The sequence below is a fragment of the Nerophis lumbriciformis genome, linkage group LG21, assembly GCF_033978685.3.
Source record: "Nerophis lumbriciformis linkage group LG21, RoL_Nlum_v2.1, whole genome shotgun sequence".
NCBI lineage: Eukaryota > Metazoa > Chordata > Actinopteri > Syngnathiformes > Syngnathidae > Nerophis > Nerophis lumbriciformis.
Genome location: NC_084568.2, coordinates 20,906,965 through 20,926,628, shown reverse-complemented (window position 1 = coordinate 20,926,628; position 19,664 = coordinate 20,906,965). Strand labels below are relative to the sequence as shown.

The following is a 19,664-nucleotide window of genomic DNA, read 5'->3' as shown; positions in this document are numbered from 1 at the left end:
TCTACACATATAAGTACACCATTAGGGGGAACCAGACCAAGAAGTGATTTATATTAAAAAAAAACATCCATCTGCGAACTGACAAAGATGGACAGTTGACCACAACTAGTAATAAAACGTAAGGCACAGTGATATACAGTATCCAGTTTTTTCAAATAAGTGTCAGGTGCATTCATAAAAAGATGATGGATAATATTGAAATAAAAAGAGTAAAGGTAATCACATTGTTAGGAGTTATCATAGTTGATTAACTAAGCTACAAACTACATTTAAATCATATAAAGAACAAATACAAACATAACAACTATTGACTACATTTATTGTACCCAGCTTTTTTGAAGCATACACTACTTATTGCATAAAAGGTCTGGGGATATACATATAAAACAATCACAAAACAATATTCACATTACAAGAGTGAGTAAAGTCTCACATATTAGAAGTAAATTATCTTGTATAAAACAAAACTGCTCAAATTATGTATAAAGTAAATAATAATATGCTTCCGGAAGTGGTCCAGAAGATGTTTCAGATGTGAACCAGTAAGTATGAACTAAGAGGGATTTATGTGTACTCAAAAGCAAAGGTATGAACACATGTAAAACAAATATGTATAATATATCAAATGAGTTCATCTATGGAACCATTTACAATTAGACATGAAAATATCTAACACTTCAATATTTTAAAAACATATATAAAACATTATTGTGAATAAGTACAAAAGTGAATTATAAATAAACAAAATGTTTATTGTATGTAACATACAGTATGTTTTGTAGTGTTTACTCATCTTTGCAGTTAAATTGCTGTTCAATTAAACAACGTACACAATGTTGTATATTGAAGGATGTACTTGAGTGAAACAAGAATCAATTTAAAATATCTCACTTATAATTGTTAGAAGCATATTAACAAGTTTGAAAGGGACAAGCAGTAAAAAAAATGGATGCATGGATGGTGTTATACACACACAACAGTGATGTCACTCATGTTGTACTGTATGTGCTGATGTTGTTAGAAATTCAAATTGATCAAAGTTTTGACTTCATTTGCTGCTGCTGTTCTCACCAGCACACTTGTGTTTCTTACACTGGTACTTATAAGAGAATCTTTCACCACACTCACTGCAACTAAACACTTTCTTGCCAGTGTGTGTTCTCATGTGTGCTGCCAGTGCTGATCGGTCACAAAAACTTTTGTTGCAGCTTGAACAGGAATATTGTTTTTCACCAGTATGTGTTTTCATGTGTGCTACAAAGTTTGCTTGGTTACAAAAGCTTTTCTTGCAGTTTGAACAGGAATATGTTTTTTCACCAGTGTGTATTCGCATGTGTACTTTCAAACTTTGATTGTTTACATAACCTTTACCACAGACTGAACATGTAACAGGTTTTTCACCAGTGTGCATTCTCATGTGTAATTTCAAATATTGACTCGTTACATAACCTTTACCACAGATTGAACAGGTAACAGCTTTTTCTCCACTGTGTGTTCTCACATGTAGTCTTAAATATTGACTAGATGCATAACCTTTACCACAGATTGAACAGGTAAAAGGTTTTTCTCGAGTGTGTGTTCTCAGATGTAATTTCAAATTTTGACTTGTTACAAAACCTTTACCACAGATTGGACAGGTAAAAGGATTTTCACCAGTGTGTATTCTCATGTGTACTTTTAAATTATTACTTTGTACAAAACTTTTACCACAGATTGAACAAGAAAATGTTTTTTTTCCGCTGTGTATTTGCATGTGTACTTTCAAACTAAATTTTTGTGTAAAACCTTTACCACAGTCTGAGCAGGAAAAAGGTTTTTCTCCAGTGTGTGTTCTCATGTGTTTTATCAGTGCTGATGGGTCAGAAAAGCTTTTGTTGCAGCTTGAACAGGAGAATGGTTTTTCTCCAGTGTGTATTATCAAGTGTCTTTTTAGACGACAATGATATTTAAACATTTTGTTACAGTGAGAACACTTAAAGCGTGTGTTGTCAGTGTGACATGTCTTATCAGCTTTAGAGTCTTCATCATCAGTGTCAGGAGAGTGTGACGTTGTGTCGTCACCATCTGATAGTGGAGCTAAGAGCTTGTCTGCTTGTGATCCTCCACAGTGGTCTCCATCAGCTTCTGTTGTCATGTGTTGAGTTGAGCTGCTGCTTGGAGATTCCACCACTCTCTTCTCCTCACTTTCACCTTTGACATCATCATCTTCACGCTTCACAATCACACCAATCACTGGGAACTCCTCCAACCATTCAAGATGCTCTCCCTCCTGACTGATGCTGTGTTCCTCCTCTTCCTCTTTGATGTGGGGGGGCTGTGGCTCATTCTCTTCCTTTTTTAGGTGAGGGGTCCGTGGCATCTCTTCCTCTGTAAAATGGGGAGTCAGTGGATCCTCTTCATTTTTAAGGTGGAGGGTCAATGGGTCCTCCTCTTCTTTTTTAATGTGAGCGGTCTCTGGCACTTCGTCTTCATCTTTAATGTGGGAGGGCTGTGGCTCTTCCTGCTCCATCCTGAATCTCCACTTCTGGTGCTCAGGGAGAATATGTTCTTCACATACGTCTGCATTACACAAGAAAAACATGCTTTAGAAACGTCCAGCTTTGCTCAGTCACATGAGACATTCAGTACGTTTACATCATGGGTGTCAAACTAATTTTAGATCGGGGAGAAAAATCTACTCCCAAGTGGGCCGGACTGATAAAATCACGGCACGATAACTTAAAAATAAAGACAACTTTAGATTGTTTTCTTTGTTTAAAAATAGAACAAGCACATTCTGAAAAGGTACAAATCATGATGTTGTTGTTGTTGTTTTTTACACTTACATGTTGCGGTTAATAGTATTCCATCTTTATTTGTCGTTATTTATACTTTCTGAATAAATTATGGGATAATGTTCATCAGTCAACTCATTGGTGTTAATTTTCAATCTATCGAGATAAAAAATATCAAAATCAAATTACAGGATGGTATTTATGTACCGTATTTTCCGCACTATAAGGCGCACCGGATTATTAGCCGCACCTTCTATGAATTACATATTTCATAATTTTGTCCACCAATAAGCCGCCCCGGACTATAAGCCGCGCCTACGCTGCGCTAAAGTGAATGTCAAAAAAAACGCTGCGCTAAAGTGAATGTCAAAAAAACAGTCAGATAGTTCAGTCAAACTTTAATAATATATTGAAAACCAGCGTTCTAACAACTCTGTCCCAAAATGTACGCAAATGTGCAATCACAAACATAGTAAAATTCAAAATGGTGTAGAGCAATAAATAGCAACATAATGTTGCTCGAACGTTAATGTCACAACACACAAAATAAACATAGCGCTCACCTTCTGAAGTTATTCTTCATTCGTAAATCCTTCGAATTCTTCGTCTTCGGTGTCCGAATTGAAAAGTTGCGCAAGCGTGGGATCCAAAAATGGCCGGCTCCGCCTCGTCGAAGTCATCGGATTCAGTGTCGCTGTTGTTGTGCAGCAGTTCTGTGAATCCTGCCTTCCGGAAAGCTCGGACCACAGTTGTGACCGAAACTATCTGCCCAGGCATTTACGATCCACTGGCAGATGTTGGCGTATGTCGACCGGCGCTATCTGCCCGTCTTAGTGAAGGTGTGTTCGCCTTCGGAGCTGTGTGAAAAAAGCCACCCGGCCTCTTCGCGTAAACTTCCCTTAACCACTCGCTCATCTTTTCTTCATCCATCCATCCCTTCGAGTTAGCTTTTATGATGACGCCGGCTGGAAAGGTCTCTTTTGGATGGGTGGAAGTTAGCATGGCAAGCTAGAACCACAGTGAAGGATGACTCCTCATTCCCTGTGGTGCGAATATTCACCGTACGTGCTCCCGTTCCACAGTGCAGTTCACAGGAATATCAGTTGCTGTGAAATACGGTAGTAATCCGTGTGCGGATGGAGAGATTGCGTCTTTTTATGAACCGGATTCTTGTCGCGTAGTAGGAGCCATTTTGTGGTCTTTACAGATGTAAACAGGAAATGAAACGTACGGTGATATCCGCGCGTTTTTTCTTCTTCTTCCGGGGGCGGGTGAAGCGCTTCCTGTTCTATGGGGGCGGGTGCTTTCCTTGGCGGTTGCTTGCGTAGAAGAAGAAGCGCTTCCTGTTCTACCGGGAAAAAAGATGGCGGCTGTTTACCGAAGTTGCGAGATCGAAACTTTATGAAAATTAATCGTAATAAAGCGCACCGGGTTATAAGGCGCACTGTTAGCTTTTGAGAAAATTTGTGGTTTTTAGGTGCGCCTTATAGTGCGGAAAATACGGTAGTTTGCTAACTTTCCTCAACTGGTGCACTAACATCATGTGGTTTATTATCTTTTACATACGTAGCATAATCTACAAAGATACAAATAATCGCTATTGCGACATCTAGTGGACACATTTAGAACAGCAGTTTCTTTCATTCAAAAACTTTGGCTCATTTTTATACTTAGCAAACTCATGCCGCGGCCCGGATAAAATGTATCAAAAATAAATAACAAGCTATTGTATGAACTGGTCCTAAATCTTTGTGGGGGCGGGGGGACGCCAAACTATACACAATTATTTAGAGGATAAGACAACCAAGCTGGGGCTGAGTTTTTTTTTTTAATTTTTTTTTTTAGAAGGGATTGGCGATAAGGCCTAAAAGCTATATTGCAATATATTGATACAGAATTGATTAAAAAAAACACTATAAAAGGGGTTCCAAAGGCTCTGAATTTAGTTGCCAACATATACAGTAACCTATTACATCATTTACAGTTGTATTATTTTCTCAAAACTATCATTAATCTACTTGTTAATTTACTATTAATATCTGGTTACTTTCTGTTGTAACATGTTTTTATCTACACTTCTGTTAAATGTAATAAGCATCTTATTCTTCTGTTGTTTGAAACTAAAGGCTGAGAAAACTATACGTTTTATAAATTGATCAATATTGATATTTATTGATACTTTTTGTGCCTTATTTAGGCCTGCCAATAAATACAGTAAAACTATTTCCAACTTACCAAGGCTGCTATTCATCAGTGGAGAGAGTGTCTGCTAGCCAGGTAGGATGAGTGTGGCTAAGGTAATAAAGTAATTAAAGTAGATTTGAAGGTAGTTACAGATTTGAGACACGGGATGGCAGGAGTGTATAAGCTATTGAACACTACAGTAGTTTGAGAAGCAACTAAATAAACCCACAAATTTGAAGAGTCCGACTGTTGCCGCACCGCCTGCATTAATCGTCTGATATATCAACATATTACAGTTTCTCTTCTCACTCTATGCAGAGAACCCACAGCAAGACAGAAAGACGGCGCAACCACACTAGTGTTATGAGAGTATTGATGTGTGTGTGTGCTCTTTTAAGAATGGCAGTGTGTTGGGTCATTCTGACCCGAAAGCGGGTAAAGTAAGGGATGTTACCCCCGACGAAAACATCAGCCCTGGAGGGAACGTCTCCCCTGCGCTCCTCAACTACGGTCTGGGACAGGAAGCCGAAGAGTAGGAAAGGTGTAACTCTACATAATTGGCTGTTAGCGTCTCCCTCCCATTGCTCAGTGACACTTCCTGTTTCCTGTTTGCTGGGTTCCCAAAGCGCGAGTGACTTCATAAAACGAATCTTGCTTCATATTTTCTGGTTTCTTCCGACCAAAACATATAAATTTGTATTTAATATTTTAACGAACGCATTTTATATTGATATCGATTATGTGTCTATTGCGGTATATATTGATATTGTATTATTGGCCCAGCCCTATTGAAACTGTACATTTGTTTTGGCTGATACTAAACATGTGGGTATGGATCCATTACAAAGTAGTAACAAAGGCAGTATTAATTGTATTTAGTCACGTGTCTTTTTCTGAGATGTTTACTTCCGGTGAACGAAGAAGTGGTGGTCGACAAAACCAACATGGCTATTGTGTAGCAGACTACCTGAGTAAGCAAGGAGCCTAAATATTACCACTAAAAGCAGATGCGAGCAAAAAATCTAACTATGCGATGAAATAGATCCCTATACTTTATCAAAAAAAGATTTGTGGAGTGATATCAAGGATTATACGTGGGAAGCGTTCCCAGACATATGGAACTATTGTGCTCCAGACATCATTCTACACGACAAAACAGATGAAAACTTGGAAAAGCATGGACGTCTACAACTTCATTGTGTGTGACTGAGTCAAGGACATTGGTATCAAGACTCTCCCTGATAAATATGCATCGTTTTTGCTCGGTAAAAGTTTTATTTCATGATTTAACTTAACGTCTACTGCCATGTTTGTTGTTGTTGTTGTTGTTGCACGCGCCATTTACGAGTAGCATGTTTTTATCGCAATATGACTATAGATGTCAACATTGTGTATGTTAAAAGTTAAAGTACCACTGATTGTCACACACACACTAGGTGTGGTGAGATTATCCTCTGCATTTGACCCATCACCCTACCCCCTGGGAGGTGAGCAGTGAGCAGCAGCGGTGGCCATGCCCGGGAATCATTCTTGGGGATTTGACCCCCAATTCCAATCCTTGATGATTAGTGCCAAGCAGGGAGGTAATGGGTCCCGTTTTTATAGTCTTTGGTACTAATCGGCCGGGGTTTGAACTCACGACCTACCGATCTCAGGGCGGACACTCTCACCACTAGGCATGTGCTTAACCACTAGGCATGTGCTGTCATGTTTGTTGGCTCTCATGAAGTCTGCAGTGAGTAATAATCAGTCATGTTGTTAAAAAAAAGCTAACATCGTGATGCGTTTTTCTAAATGAATGCGCCCCGTAAGCTTAAAATGATCAAAATACGTACATTTTAAATGTTATTATAAATGTTACTACATTACATATATACTTACAATATGTATATAAAACCTTAATGGAAATGTTTGGATGTTTTTTTATGTTTTATAGGCAGAACAGAGCGACTCCTATGGACTCCATTGTAAGCAGACTTTGGTTCGCATTTATTTAATATTTAGAATGCATTGAAAAAAAATCCAGCCGTCATGTCTTTCATAATGACTGTGAACGAAAATTCCCAAAAAAGGTCAGCTCCCCTTTAAGTAGCTTCTTACCCAGTTCAAGACCAGCCCTCCGATGCCATACCGTTTTAATTTGTTCATTAAAATATTATGATTAATTGTGTCAAATGATTTTGTTAGATCCATAAACACTGCAGCTGCACACTGTTTAACATATATTGAATTGCATATCTCCTCTGTTATTTTAACTAATGCCATTGTTGTTGAAATGTTAACTTTGTATCCGTATTGGTTCTCTGCAAGTGTTCCACATTTATTAATGAACTTGTCCAATCTGTTGTTTAATAATTTTTTGATGATTTCAGAAAATGGTGGAAGTACAAAAACAGGTCTATAAATTGTTAACTTGCGTTTGTCTCCAGTCTTATAAATAGGAACAACTTTGGCCATTTTCATTTTGTTTGGGAATTTGCAAGTTTGAAATGATTGGTTGCTGATATATTTTAAAAGTTCTGAAATGTCTTCAATAACTTTTTTATGGCTTTCATATCTACCTAAGGACAGCCAGTTGAGGTCTTGGATTTACATTTCTTTACAATTTTGATTACCGTATTTTTCGGACTATAAGTTTGACGTTTTTTTCATAGTTTGGTCGTAGGTGCGACGTATACTCCGGAGCGACTTATGTGTGAAACTAGTAACACATTACCGTAAAATATCAAATAATATTATTTATCTCATTCGCATGAGCCACAAAGAAAATGTCCGCAATCGTCACACACATGTCAGCAATCGTAACTCACACGCCAACCAATAAGAATTTGGCGGGGGCGGGTCATAACAGAAGTGCATTGTGGGCCATGATATAATAACTGCTATACGCTACTGCCGGAGCTATTAAAATGAATCACATCAACATTGGAGGTAACTTATAAAAACTGAAAAGGACTGAACTAAAATGGCACCGAAAAGGAAATCACATACTCCAGATTACAAGCTGGACGTAGTGAAATATGCTGCAGAGAACAGCAATCGAGCAACAGAAAGAAAGGACGCTAGCGGGGCGCATACCAGAGGCGACACCGAGGAAGAAGATTTCATCGGATTTACGATCGGGAGTGACAGATTGTTTGGTAAACGTATAGCATGTTCTATATGTTATAGTTATTTGAATGACTCTTGCCATGATGTGTTGCGTTAACATAACAGGCACGTTCTCAGTTGGTTATTTGTGCGTCATATAACGCACACTTATTCAGCCTGTTGTTCACTATTCTTTATTTATTTTAAATTGCCTTTCAAATGACTATTCTTGGTGTTGGATTTTATCAAATAAATTTCCCCCAAAAATGCGACTTACTGTATACTCCAGTGCGACGTATATATGTTTTTTTCCTTCTTTATTGTGCATTTTCGGCCGGTGCGATACTCGGAGCGACTTATAGTCCGAAAAATACGGTATTTCTTCTTTTGTCACATTAACAAAGAACCTCAAGTTGACATTTCTGTCTATGGTGTCATTCAAGTCTTCAACTGACCCAGTATTTTGAATCTTTTCCTCCAGATTTGGTCCAATGTTCACAAAGTACTTATTGAAACTTTCAACTACTTCGTACATATTGTGATTTTTTGCATTTCCATCTGATAAGTATTTAGGATAAACCTTCTTAGCACCATTTTAATAACACTATTTAGGATGCCCCATGTTGCTCTCATATTGTTTTTGTTCCTGTCTAATAAATGACAATAATATTATTTTCTACTTGTTCTTAAAGGCCTACTGAAGCCCACTACTACCGACCACGCAGTCTGATAGTTTATATATCAATGCTGAAATCTTAACATTGCAACACATGCCAATACGGCCAGGTTAGCTTACTAAAGTGCAATTTTAAATTTTGCGCCAAATATCCTGGTGAAAACGTCTCGGTATGATGATGCCTGCGCGTGAAGTCACGGATTGTAGAGGACATTTTGGGACAGCATGGTGGCCAGCTATTAAGTCGTCTGTTTTCATCGCAAAATTCCACAGTATTCTGGACATCTGCGTTGGTGAATCTTTTGCAATTTGTTCAATGAACAATGGAGACAGCAAAGAAGAAAGCTGTAGGTGGGAAGCGGTGTATTGCGGCAGGTGTTGTGCCGGATAACGCACCCCCGCCGTAGAATGCACCCCCTGACTGTTGTGGCGGATAACCCAGCCGGTGTTTCATTGTTTACATTCCCGAAAGATGACAGTCAAGCTTTACCATTGGCCTGTGGAGAACTGGGACAACAGAGACTCTTACCAGGAGGACTTTGAGTTGGATACGCAGACGCGGTACCGTGAGTACGCATGCAGCTGCGGCTTCCAAACATTTGATCGCTTGCCCGTACGTGCGTGCCGCTATGTGCATGTCACGTACGTAACTTTGGGGACTTTGGGGAAATATATGTGCTGTATGAACTTTGGGGAGGTGAACGGTACTTTGGGCTGTGGGATTGAGTGTGTTGTGCAGGTGTTTGAGTTGTATTGGCGGGTTATATGGACGGGAGGGGGGAGGTGTTTGTTATGCGGGATTAATTTGTGGCATATTAGATATAAGCCTGGTTGTGTTGTGGCTAATAGAGTATATAAATGTCTTGTGTTTATTTACTGTTTTAGTCATTCCCAGCTGAATATCATGTCCCACCTGCCTCTCACAGCATCTTCCCTATCTGAATCGCTCCCACTGCCCTCTAGTCCTTCACTCTCACTTTCCTCATCCACAAATCTTTCATTCTCGCTCAAATTAATGGGGAAATCGTCGCTTTCTCGGTCCGAATCGCTCTCGCTGCTGGTGGCCATGATTGTAAACAATGTGCGGATGTGAGGAGCTCCACAACCTGTGACGTCACGTGCATATCGTCTGCTACTTCCGGTACAGGCAAGGCTTTTTTATCAGCGACCAAAAGTTGCGAACTTTATCGTCGATGCTCTCTACTAAATGCTTTCAGCAAAAATATGGCAATATCGCAAAATGATCAAGTATGACACATAGAATGGACCTGGTATCCCCGTTTAAATAAGAAAATCGCATTTCAGTAGGCCTTTACGAGGTTGATTAGCTTATTTTTATTTGTTTTATACTTATTATCTGCTTTTATTGATCTTTGTCTCAAAAATATTTAATACAATGCATTCTTCTGATTGCAAGCATTTATCAATCCCTTTGTCAACCATGGTCCTTTGGGAGGTTGGTTGACCATGCACAGTTGTGCAGGTGTTTCAACGTCATTTGACACAGACTACTCCAGGATTTTAAACCTTTTCATTATCTTTCCCTTTCGCCACAATGTTGACAAACACTGTCCTCTACATGATTTGTTCTACAGCCACAAATGGTGGAATTTGCACTTACGATCTTACACAAATAACTGCTTTGCTGTAGGCTTTCCTAATATCCGCTGCTAGCTAAACTCTGCTGTAACATACACAGCACCGCACACTCGTCCTGCTCCAGAATTCTGACCGGCCAATACAGATAATTAGTTGATGTATTTATTACAAATTAAAATATTGTCAATATAATTTTTGAGACCTTTCAATGACGTATTCAAAACTTTTTTTTTACAGGATTTTGATAGAATTTAAGACATTCTAAGGCTTTAAACTTAAATGATTAGATTTAAGACTAAGTCTGTGAGCATGAAGTAATGAAGCCTACTTGGATGAGAGGCTAAACGTCTTCCAAGACACACTGAATAGTCCAGTTGTGATGGATTGAATGCCCTGAGAATAAACTGATATGTGGATGTTGTGCTTACTTGGACTGTGATGAAACTGTGAGGACTCAGGTGGTTTGTCTTCATGGTATTCAGTCTTCACAGAGACAACAGTCAGTGGAAACTTGGTGAGATGAGCCTCCACCTGCCCTAGAAGACAGTCTCCCTCCTGACTGATCCACACTTCCTCCTTGTCCTCTTTAATATGTGGGGGCTGTGGCTCCTCCTCTACCTCTTTAAAGTAGGGGGGCTGCTGGACGTCTGTTGGATAAATAAGTAAATAAGATTATTAGAGAATAGAAATATTATTTGTGTTATTTTGTGTGTTGTGTCCAAGGTGTGTAGCTAAACAACCAATAAAAACAAGGGAAATACTTCCTTTAATCCAAGCCACTAAAATGACTTCAAAAGAGGAATAGCGAGTAAAAAACAGGCTTGGAAATTTGAGGGGGGGTAATTTAAAACGTTTTTATAGGTACGAGCCAGTATTGATCGAGGCCTTCTTAACTTTACCCTCACTGGTATAAAGTGAGTAACCAATTAATTATGTGTACATGTCTGCCTATTACACCTAAACCTTATATCTAACCTTAACCACAACATTGTAATAGCATAGTCATAACTATAACTTAAATATAATGGAAATAAAAAATGTGCATTCCAAACTACTTAAAAGCAGCCATACTAGGTTTTAATCATTATTTAAAATGCTATTCTTTATGGTCATTTTGTTGGCTGGTGTCCATTAACAATTCCTCTTTCGAGCACAGCTCCCACATTCACTTGGAGACCATCTACGACACGCTGAAGGAAAGTCAGTCACTTTTATGTTCTTCTCATAAATAATCTGTTGACTAATTTTCTTATTGAAAGATGATTGACAATAAATGTTTACTTTCACCTATTGATGCATGTAGGTCAGAATCAGGAAGTGAACTTAGGCATGAAACTATGAAATATATTGATTACAATGTCAAATATATTTGGTGACTGTGTGAGTTTTGTGTAAAGATGTTGATACACATTGTTACAAACTGAGAGGAATATCAACCTCTCATAAATATTGTGTCTGAAACTGTCTCCAGTATAAATATAACATAAAACAGTGCATCGTCATCATCACAAGACAATCCACCTTCCTAAAAACAATATATTAAGAATACTGTTAATAATCAAATATAAAGTTAGTAATCGTGTGAGAGTAAGAAGTAAACAAACCTGTTCTGTGTAACACCACTTGATGTTTCTTGAAAACAGCGTCCAGTAGTTGATGTTGTCGCTCCTTGTCCTCTTTTGTTGGACAAAGTTCCTCCTCGTACTCTGCTATCGTTCTTTCGCACATTTTCACACAATCAAAACACTTTACACTCACATTTGATCTCTGCTTAGCGATGTGTTGATAACTTCCGCGTCTATTTGGTAGCAGCTAACAAGCTAAGCTAACTAGCAAACTAAGCTAGCAAGAGACGCGTCAAAATACGCTCAGACTTATGTATCCGAATACAAACAATTACTAAAGGAATTTAATCTATTAGACTGCACATGTGTGTACATGTATGCACTAATTAAAAATACAGAACTATAATGCCCACGTTTAGACCTTCTCCGTCAAACGCCATTTTGCTTTTTCCTTGTTCTTCTTCTTCTTCTTCTTCTTTGTTTTTCTAGCAGACTATTAGAGCATTTTAGGCGTATTGCTGTCCTCCACGGGTTCTTAACGGGATTTCCTCGTTATGATCTATGGCCAACACTACATCTCGTCTAATAATCTAATAATCAGACGATACAATGCCTCTTTCTTCAAGTATGTGCCAACTGTCATAGAGGACTTTTAAAATGCTTCTGGTTTGGTAATTAATAGGAAGAAGTGTGAAATAATATTTATTCACGAAACAGATAAGCAATCTGTTGTTGGAATTACTGTTTAAAACTCTCTTCGATATCTTGGAATTATTATTGTGCTGTTCCCACTACATGTTGTATACTTCTATTATGTTACCGTAGATAAACAGCAAGCCAAACTCGGGTTAAACGAGGCAGGGTCAACACGTATTGATCCCTTTATTGTCGACAAATGCTACTGTTGACACTTTTATGGCTCAGAAAAATTACCAGTGAAACTACAACAACAAGCAGAAAAACAAATAATACACATATCATTATGCATCACTTCGTATTCAATCACAAATATTATGTCATAATTTGCATAAGCAATTGCAGTATCACGTAAGGACGTTACCAATCCATCCATCCATCCAACTCTTTCATACTTGCCAACCCTCCCGGATTTTCCGGGACACTCCCGAAATGCAGCGCCTCTCCCGAAAACCTCCCGGGACAAATTTTCTCCCGAAAATCTCCCGAAATTCAGCGCCCCCTCCAGCTCCATGCGGACCTGAGTGACGTGTTGACAGCCTGTTTTCAGTCTGCTTTCCCACAAAAAAAGCATGCCTGCCCATTCACGTTATAACTGTAGAATGATCGAGGGCGAGTTCTTGGTTTCTTATGTGGGTTTATTGTTAGGCAGTTTCATTAACGTCCTCCCAGCACGGTAACAACACACAACAACAGCAGTCAAGTTTTCGAAAGCAGTTCGTCTGCCGTAAACAGCAATGTTGTGACACTTTTAAACAGGACGATACTGCCATCTACTGTACATGCATATGTGACCCACCCATAATGTGTCACATTTTTGTGTCGATTTATTTATTTTATTTTGTGGTTTGAATTCGTTTTTGGAGCTGTCATTACACTTTTATCAGTATTCACATTGGTCAGTAGGGGGCAGTAGGGCGTTTCTTCCCAATTGAATGCTATCACCTGCAGACCGGAAGTGTCTTGTCTTGTCATTCTGATGAGCGCGACCAGTCTGTGAACAATTGAAACGTCCTGTGTGCTTTTTCCTCCTGTATAACAGGTTAGTTTTGGTGAATCAACTCACTGAATAATATCCATGTGATCTTTATAAGTTTAAGTAAACATTCTGATGGTGGAGCCTAACTCTAAAGTGTTTGTGAGTTGTAGTTTGTATTTGTGAATGAATCCAGTGCACAGCTGCAGTAATCAATACAAAATGGCGACGTGAGTACGCAATGTTTATATAGGAACTTCTGATCCTAATTCAGACTCCCAAATTAGAGCTCCCGTTTTCTTATTGATTTTATAATGTATATTTGTATAATGTGTGTGTTCTGAAATAGTGACAGAGAATAGAACACGGATGGACAATTCAACCCTTAACTCAACAATGAGTAGATGAGTGTTATGTGTGTGTATATGTGTAAATAAATGAACACTGAAATTCAAGTATTTCTTTTATTTATATATATATATATATAAATTTAAATATATATATATATATATATATATATATATATATATATATATATATATATATATATATATATATATATATATATATAGCTAGAATTCACTGAAAGTCAAGTATTTCTTATATATATATATATATCTTTACCACTCCCCCCGCCCCACCTCCCGAAATCGGAGGTCTCAAGGTTGGCAAGTATGAACCCTTTCCTACCGCTTGTCCCGTTCGGGGTCCATATATGGCAAACAGGCAGATTGCTATACCCAAAATGACCACTAGATAGTAACGACCGCACATTGTAGATACACTCACCCATTCAAAAAGCAGTGACAACGAGCCACAAAACGATCTCTAATAATGCACATAAGCAGAGGTGGGTAGTAACGCGCTACATTTACTCCGTTACATCTACTTGAGTAACTTTTGGGATAAATTGTACTTCTAAGAGTAGTTTTAATGCAACATACTTTTACTTTTACTTGAGTATATTTATAGAGAAGAAACGCTACTTTTACTCCGCTACTTTTATCTACATTCAGCTCGCTACTCGCTACTATTTTTTTATCGATCTGTTAATGCACGCTTTGTTTGTTTTGGTCTGTCAGACAGACCTTCATAGTGCCTGCGTTTTACCAAATGCAGTCACTGGTGACGTTCACTCCGTTCCACCAATCAGATGCAGTCACTGGTGACGTTGGACCAATCAAACAGAGCCAGGCGGTCACATGACCTGACTTAAACAAGTTGAAAAACCTATTGGGGTGTTACCATTTAGTGGTCAATTGTACGGAATATGTACTGTACTGTGCAATCTACTAATACAAGTTTCAATCAATCAATCAAAAGTGTGAAGGAAAAAAGACCCTTTTATTTCAACCGTACATCCCGTCAAAAGCCTAAAGACTGACTGCACAGTTCCTGTCTTCACAATAAAAGTGCCGCTCCATCGCGCCTGCGCTTTCAAAACAAGAGTCTCCGAAAGCCAGCGCAAACAAGCTAGCAAGCTACGGAGTTTGCCGCCAATGTATTTCTTGTAAAGTGTATAAAAACGAATATGGAAGCTGGACAAATAAGATGCCAAAAATCAACCACTTTCATGTGGTATTAGACAGAAAGGAGGAACTTTTTTCTCCTCCATTTGAAAACGTGGACGCTATCATCACTACTGTCTGATTCCAATCAATGCAAGTCATCACAATCAGGTAACACACCAACTTATATTCTTGTCTTCATGAAAGAAAGGAATCTATATGTGTTAAACATGCATGTATATTCATTAAAACGCCTTTAACATGTAAACAAAAACGGCAAAATAAATAAATATAAATGATATACTGTATATATATATATATATATATATATATATATATATATATATATATATATATATATATATATATGATATGTGTGTGTATGTTACTCATCAGTTACTCAGTACTTGAGTAGTTTTTTCACAACATACTTTTTACTTTTACTCAAGTAAATATTTGGGTGACTACTCCTTACTTTTACTTGAGTAATAAATCTCTAAAGTAACAGTACTCTTACTTGAGTACAATTTCTGGCTACTCTACCCACCTCTGCACATAAGACACTTAAAAGTTACACAATCTTGTCACCTTACCGTTTAAACAATTTATTTACTTACAGATATTGCTTTCTGAAGCGTGAAGGCTAAACACACGACGCTAAGTTCTTCTTCTTTTCAGTTTTACAGCAGCTGGCATCCATCTGTGTTGCATTACTGCTATCTTCAGTTTCATTTTATAAATACATTACAGTCTCTGCTTGAGTCCAGTATTATTAAAAAAACTCCCATACTATTTCCCTTCCATTTTCAGTGTCCGCCAGATTGATCTCCAGCGTGTCCCAGTACCTTCAGTTTTGTGGTCCCGTCATAGCCAGTCTTTCTACGTTATATTTAGTACATTCCAAAAAACGTGTGTTTACATTGTTCACACATTCCTGTATGTTTTTTTTTTCCCAATTAAAAACAAATGTATCATTTAAATAGCTATGCACAATCCTAATTCTGCATATTATTACTTGGTGTTTCCTTACAATCCCTTTCCATCTTAGAACCGGGACCTGGTTCTGAACAGAAAATAACTGCCTTCCATTTTCATCATTTCCCCAAATTATTTGCCACTGCAATCCAATTATATTTTTGCCTTCGACGGCAAGTTCCAACATCGACTGTGTATTTATAGAAACATTCTGCAAGACCCCGGAAGCTTAGTTTCCCATCATATTTTGCGACTTCCCCAAACGCTGTCAAAATAAAACACCCTGGTACATTTCAATTGTCAACCTCCTGTCAACAAAACATGCAGGGAAGAACAACTATTACCAAGTATACAAGTGATAGATTAAATAAAAATGTATCTATAAATATACAGAATTTAAAGTCGATGTTTAACTTTTGGCTTCAAGGGACCTTATTCACATGGAAAGCAGGGATGTCACTGAGTGGCGGGCCGTGCGTTTCCCACTAGGCCTTCAATGATGTCCCACTTCAATGATCCATCCATCCATCCATCCATTTTCTACCGCTTGTCCCTTTTGGGGTCGCGGGGGTGCTGGAGCCTATCTCAGCTGCATTCGGGCGGAAGACGGTGTACACCCTGAACAAGTCGCCACCTCATCACAGGGCCAACACAGATAGACAGACAACATTAACACTCACATTCACACACTAGGGCCAATTTACTGTTGCCAATCAACCTATCCCCAGGTGCATGTCTTTGGAGGTGGGAGGAAGCCGGAGTACCTGGAGGGAACCCACGCAGTCACGGGGAGAACATGCAAACTCCACACAGAAAGATCCCAAGCGCAGGATCGAACCCAGGACTACTTCGTATTGTGAGGCACATGCACTAACCTCTGTACCACCGTGCTGCCCCAATGACTTCAATGATTACCTCTCAAAATACTATAATTTATGTCACCACATGAAAATTGCTGGAGAAATACTATGCAGAAACACATTTACGCACTACTGGGCATTGAATCACCACCAACAGTGTACCTAACAGGTTAGTTTCTGGCGCATTTAAATATCAATAAACACGCATCAGCAATTAAAACATATCTTATGTGGTACAGTAAAAATTAAAATTGCAAAAAAGATATTAAACATGAAAAAATTAAGAAATCAAATATCTGAACTCTATCTGTTACACCCATTCGAGTTTCCGAGGTTGGGTGACATCGTCTCACAAGATGTAGTTTCTCTTTAAATATCCTTCTTGAAAATGGCCTTGCAAATATATGTGTTGTCTTGTGTCATCATAAAAGATGCAGACGAGGCCTGTTGGCTGAGTTCTTAAAGTTTACTCCACAGGGTACTCATCAAAAACATCCCGCTGTGGCTGTGGCTAAATGCGGCTACTGCGCATGCGCTTCACTACTGTGGCATGCTGGGTAATGGAGTTCTTATGTTACATAGCTCATAACATCACTAAATATATCTGCCTTAGGCCATCTAGAAGGCCTTACTGACAACAACTTGTGGTCTGATTGGCTATCGCAACTGTCTGTCAACTGTATGTGCCCGTGCACTGTAAGTGAACGGACGCCCGCATTAAGGATTCTGAAGGCTTCGAGCAGATTTGGTACAGCATGGCAACATAAGCTAGCTGAATTCTGATTGGTTAAAAACTCTATAACCTAAAAACAACATCGCTGGACGGAGCATAATATGACATGAAAGAGAATATGAATACTTTTAAATATTTAGGGAAAGTAAATAAAAAAATATTTTTATCTTTAATTATGATCATGATTTCTGGTTATGTTAGGCCAGCAGACAAGGCCTTGTGGGCCCTGACGGCCCACCACTTGTGTCACTAGGTTTGAAAGACAAGGGGGGCTTAGCTCGCAGGAGGTTTCTTGATGTGAACATTTTTGCACTTGCAAGATCTTTTGTCTCACAACTTTTTGGCACTGTGTTAGAATGACACAACACTGAATACATGTAAATGGTTGAACGTAGAAGTGTAAGAAAGCTTAAGTCATCATTAGTAAGCGTGAGATGGCCCAAACACATCAGGACAGTGCATGGAAAAGCAAGCAGGCAACTTAAAAACAGGGAAACTTGCAAGATTGTTTTGCTTACAACTTGTTGTTACTGTATCAGAATGATACAGCAAATACTGAACAAATGGAAATGGTTGAAAAGCAATATTGTTAGTGTCCTGTTATATACGTCATCATTATTTACCGAAATAGACGGTTACAAATTAAATAGTTGACAAATGAGCAGAAACAGGCAACGATTATGTTTTAGGACCTCTCGTCAATCAATGTTCCACCACTGATCGCCATCACACCTTTAAATGTCCCCAAAATTGCGGGAGACGTCTTCTGTCATTATCTTCTCCGCGGTTCAGAAAATGTTGACTTTGATTGCACAGAATCCTGGAAATTGCAACAAATGTGCCAATACTGAGACAACAAGAATTTAATGTCTACTTCCCGGTTTACTTCTGTGAACGCTGCAGGATGTGCAATGTCATGATGCCATGTCTGTATTCGGGTCAGTTTGCATTCACATTGGAGTCTGGACACATTTTTTTTGTAATGTGAACGACTGCATTAAAAAGATTAGATTTGACAAATAAAAACTGAATTGGGCATCCTACCCTGCAGTGTTGTGATTGCACTGAATGTAGCCTTAATGCTGCTGTGGTCTGGCTCCACCTTGCTAAGGTAACAGTGAAAACGTGGAGTGGATTTTCAGTCGAGTAATGCGAGCATTACTGATGGAACGGATTGGATTGGATAATAAGCGCTGACAAAGGGTCTTCAAATGATTTATAATCTTAATGAATAATGACAGGTTACACTATTATTTATTTGAACTCATATTCCTTCATATTTATATTGAATTTTCTGCATTGTTTTGTAAAAAAAAAAAAAAAAAAAAAATCACACCAAATTATTCAGGTAATTTAAGAATATTTTGGGGGGGCTTCTGCCCCCTAAAATATGCCAAACGACGATAAATGCCAGTTGCCATATATGCCTGATGCCACATTTAGTAGCATCAGTGTTGCCAACTCCTCAGTAACGAAAGCAACTATTGGCTGTCCTAAAAGTCACCAGAAGACATCATCAACTCATTGACATAATCCATTGCATTGTTGTAGGAGAGAGGAATAATGTCATAATAGGGATTGAAAAAAACTTTAAAAAAAAGACATGTATGATTAGAACTGCAAATAAACTATCTTCTGTTGATTCTTAGTTCGTTCATCCATCCATCTTCTGGGGCAGCAGCCTAAGCAGAAAAGCCCAGACTTCCCTCTTCAAGCTACTTTGAGATCCAGAGGCGTTCCTAAGCCAGCTCGGAGACATAATCTCCCCAATGTGTCTTGGGTCTTCCCCGTGGCCTCCTACCGGTTGGACATGCCCTTAAAACCTCCACAGGGAGGCGTTCAGGGGGCACCCTAACCAGATGTCCAAACCACCTCATCTGGCTCCTCTCGATGTGGAAGAGCAGCAGCTTCACACTGAGCTCCTCTCGAATGACAGAGCTTCTCACCCTATCTCTAAGGGAGTACACTGCCACCCGACGGAGGAAACTCATTTCGGCCGCTTGTACCCGTGACCTTGTCCTTTCGGTC

At 38.8% G+C, this 19,664-nt stretch overlaps 1 protein-coding gene across 1 annotated transcript; it reads right to left on the bottom strand.

Moving 5' to 3' along the window:
- Positions 1–15: 15 nt before the first annotated feature.
- On the bottom strand, positions 16–12,437 carry LOC133620964 (uncharacterized). The gene is made up of 3 exons (XM_061982678.2): positions 11,928–12,437; positions 10,752–10,970; positions 16–2,559 (listed from the first exon to the last, which is right to left on the bottom strand). The coding sequence occupies exons 1-3, from the start codon at positions 12,049–12,051 to the stop codon at positions 1,049–1,051; spliced, it is 1,854 nt and encodes a 617-aa protein (XP_061838662.1). The 5' UTR covers positions 12,052–12,437; the 3' UTR covers positions 16–1,048.
- Between the last annotated feature and the right edge of the window lie 7,227 nt (positions 12,438–19,664).

Excerpts from the sequence above, each read along its gene's own strand:
- LOC133620964 (XM_061982678.2), bottom strand. The coding sequence starts at position 12,051 with ATGTGCGAAAGAACGATAGCAGAGTACGAGGAGGAACTTTGTCCAACA. Across the intron at positions 10,971-11,927 it reads AGTGGTGTTACACAGAACAG|ACGTCCAGCAGCCCCCCTAC; the intron begins GTTTGTTTACTT and ends TTTATCCAACAG. Across the intron at positions 2,560-10,751 it reads ACAGTTTCATCACAGTCCAA|ACGTATGTGAAGAACATATT; the intron begins GTAAGCACAACA and ends TGTGTAATGCAG.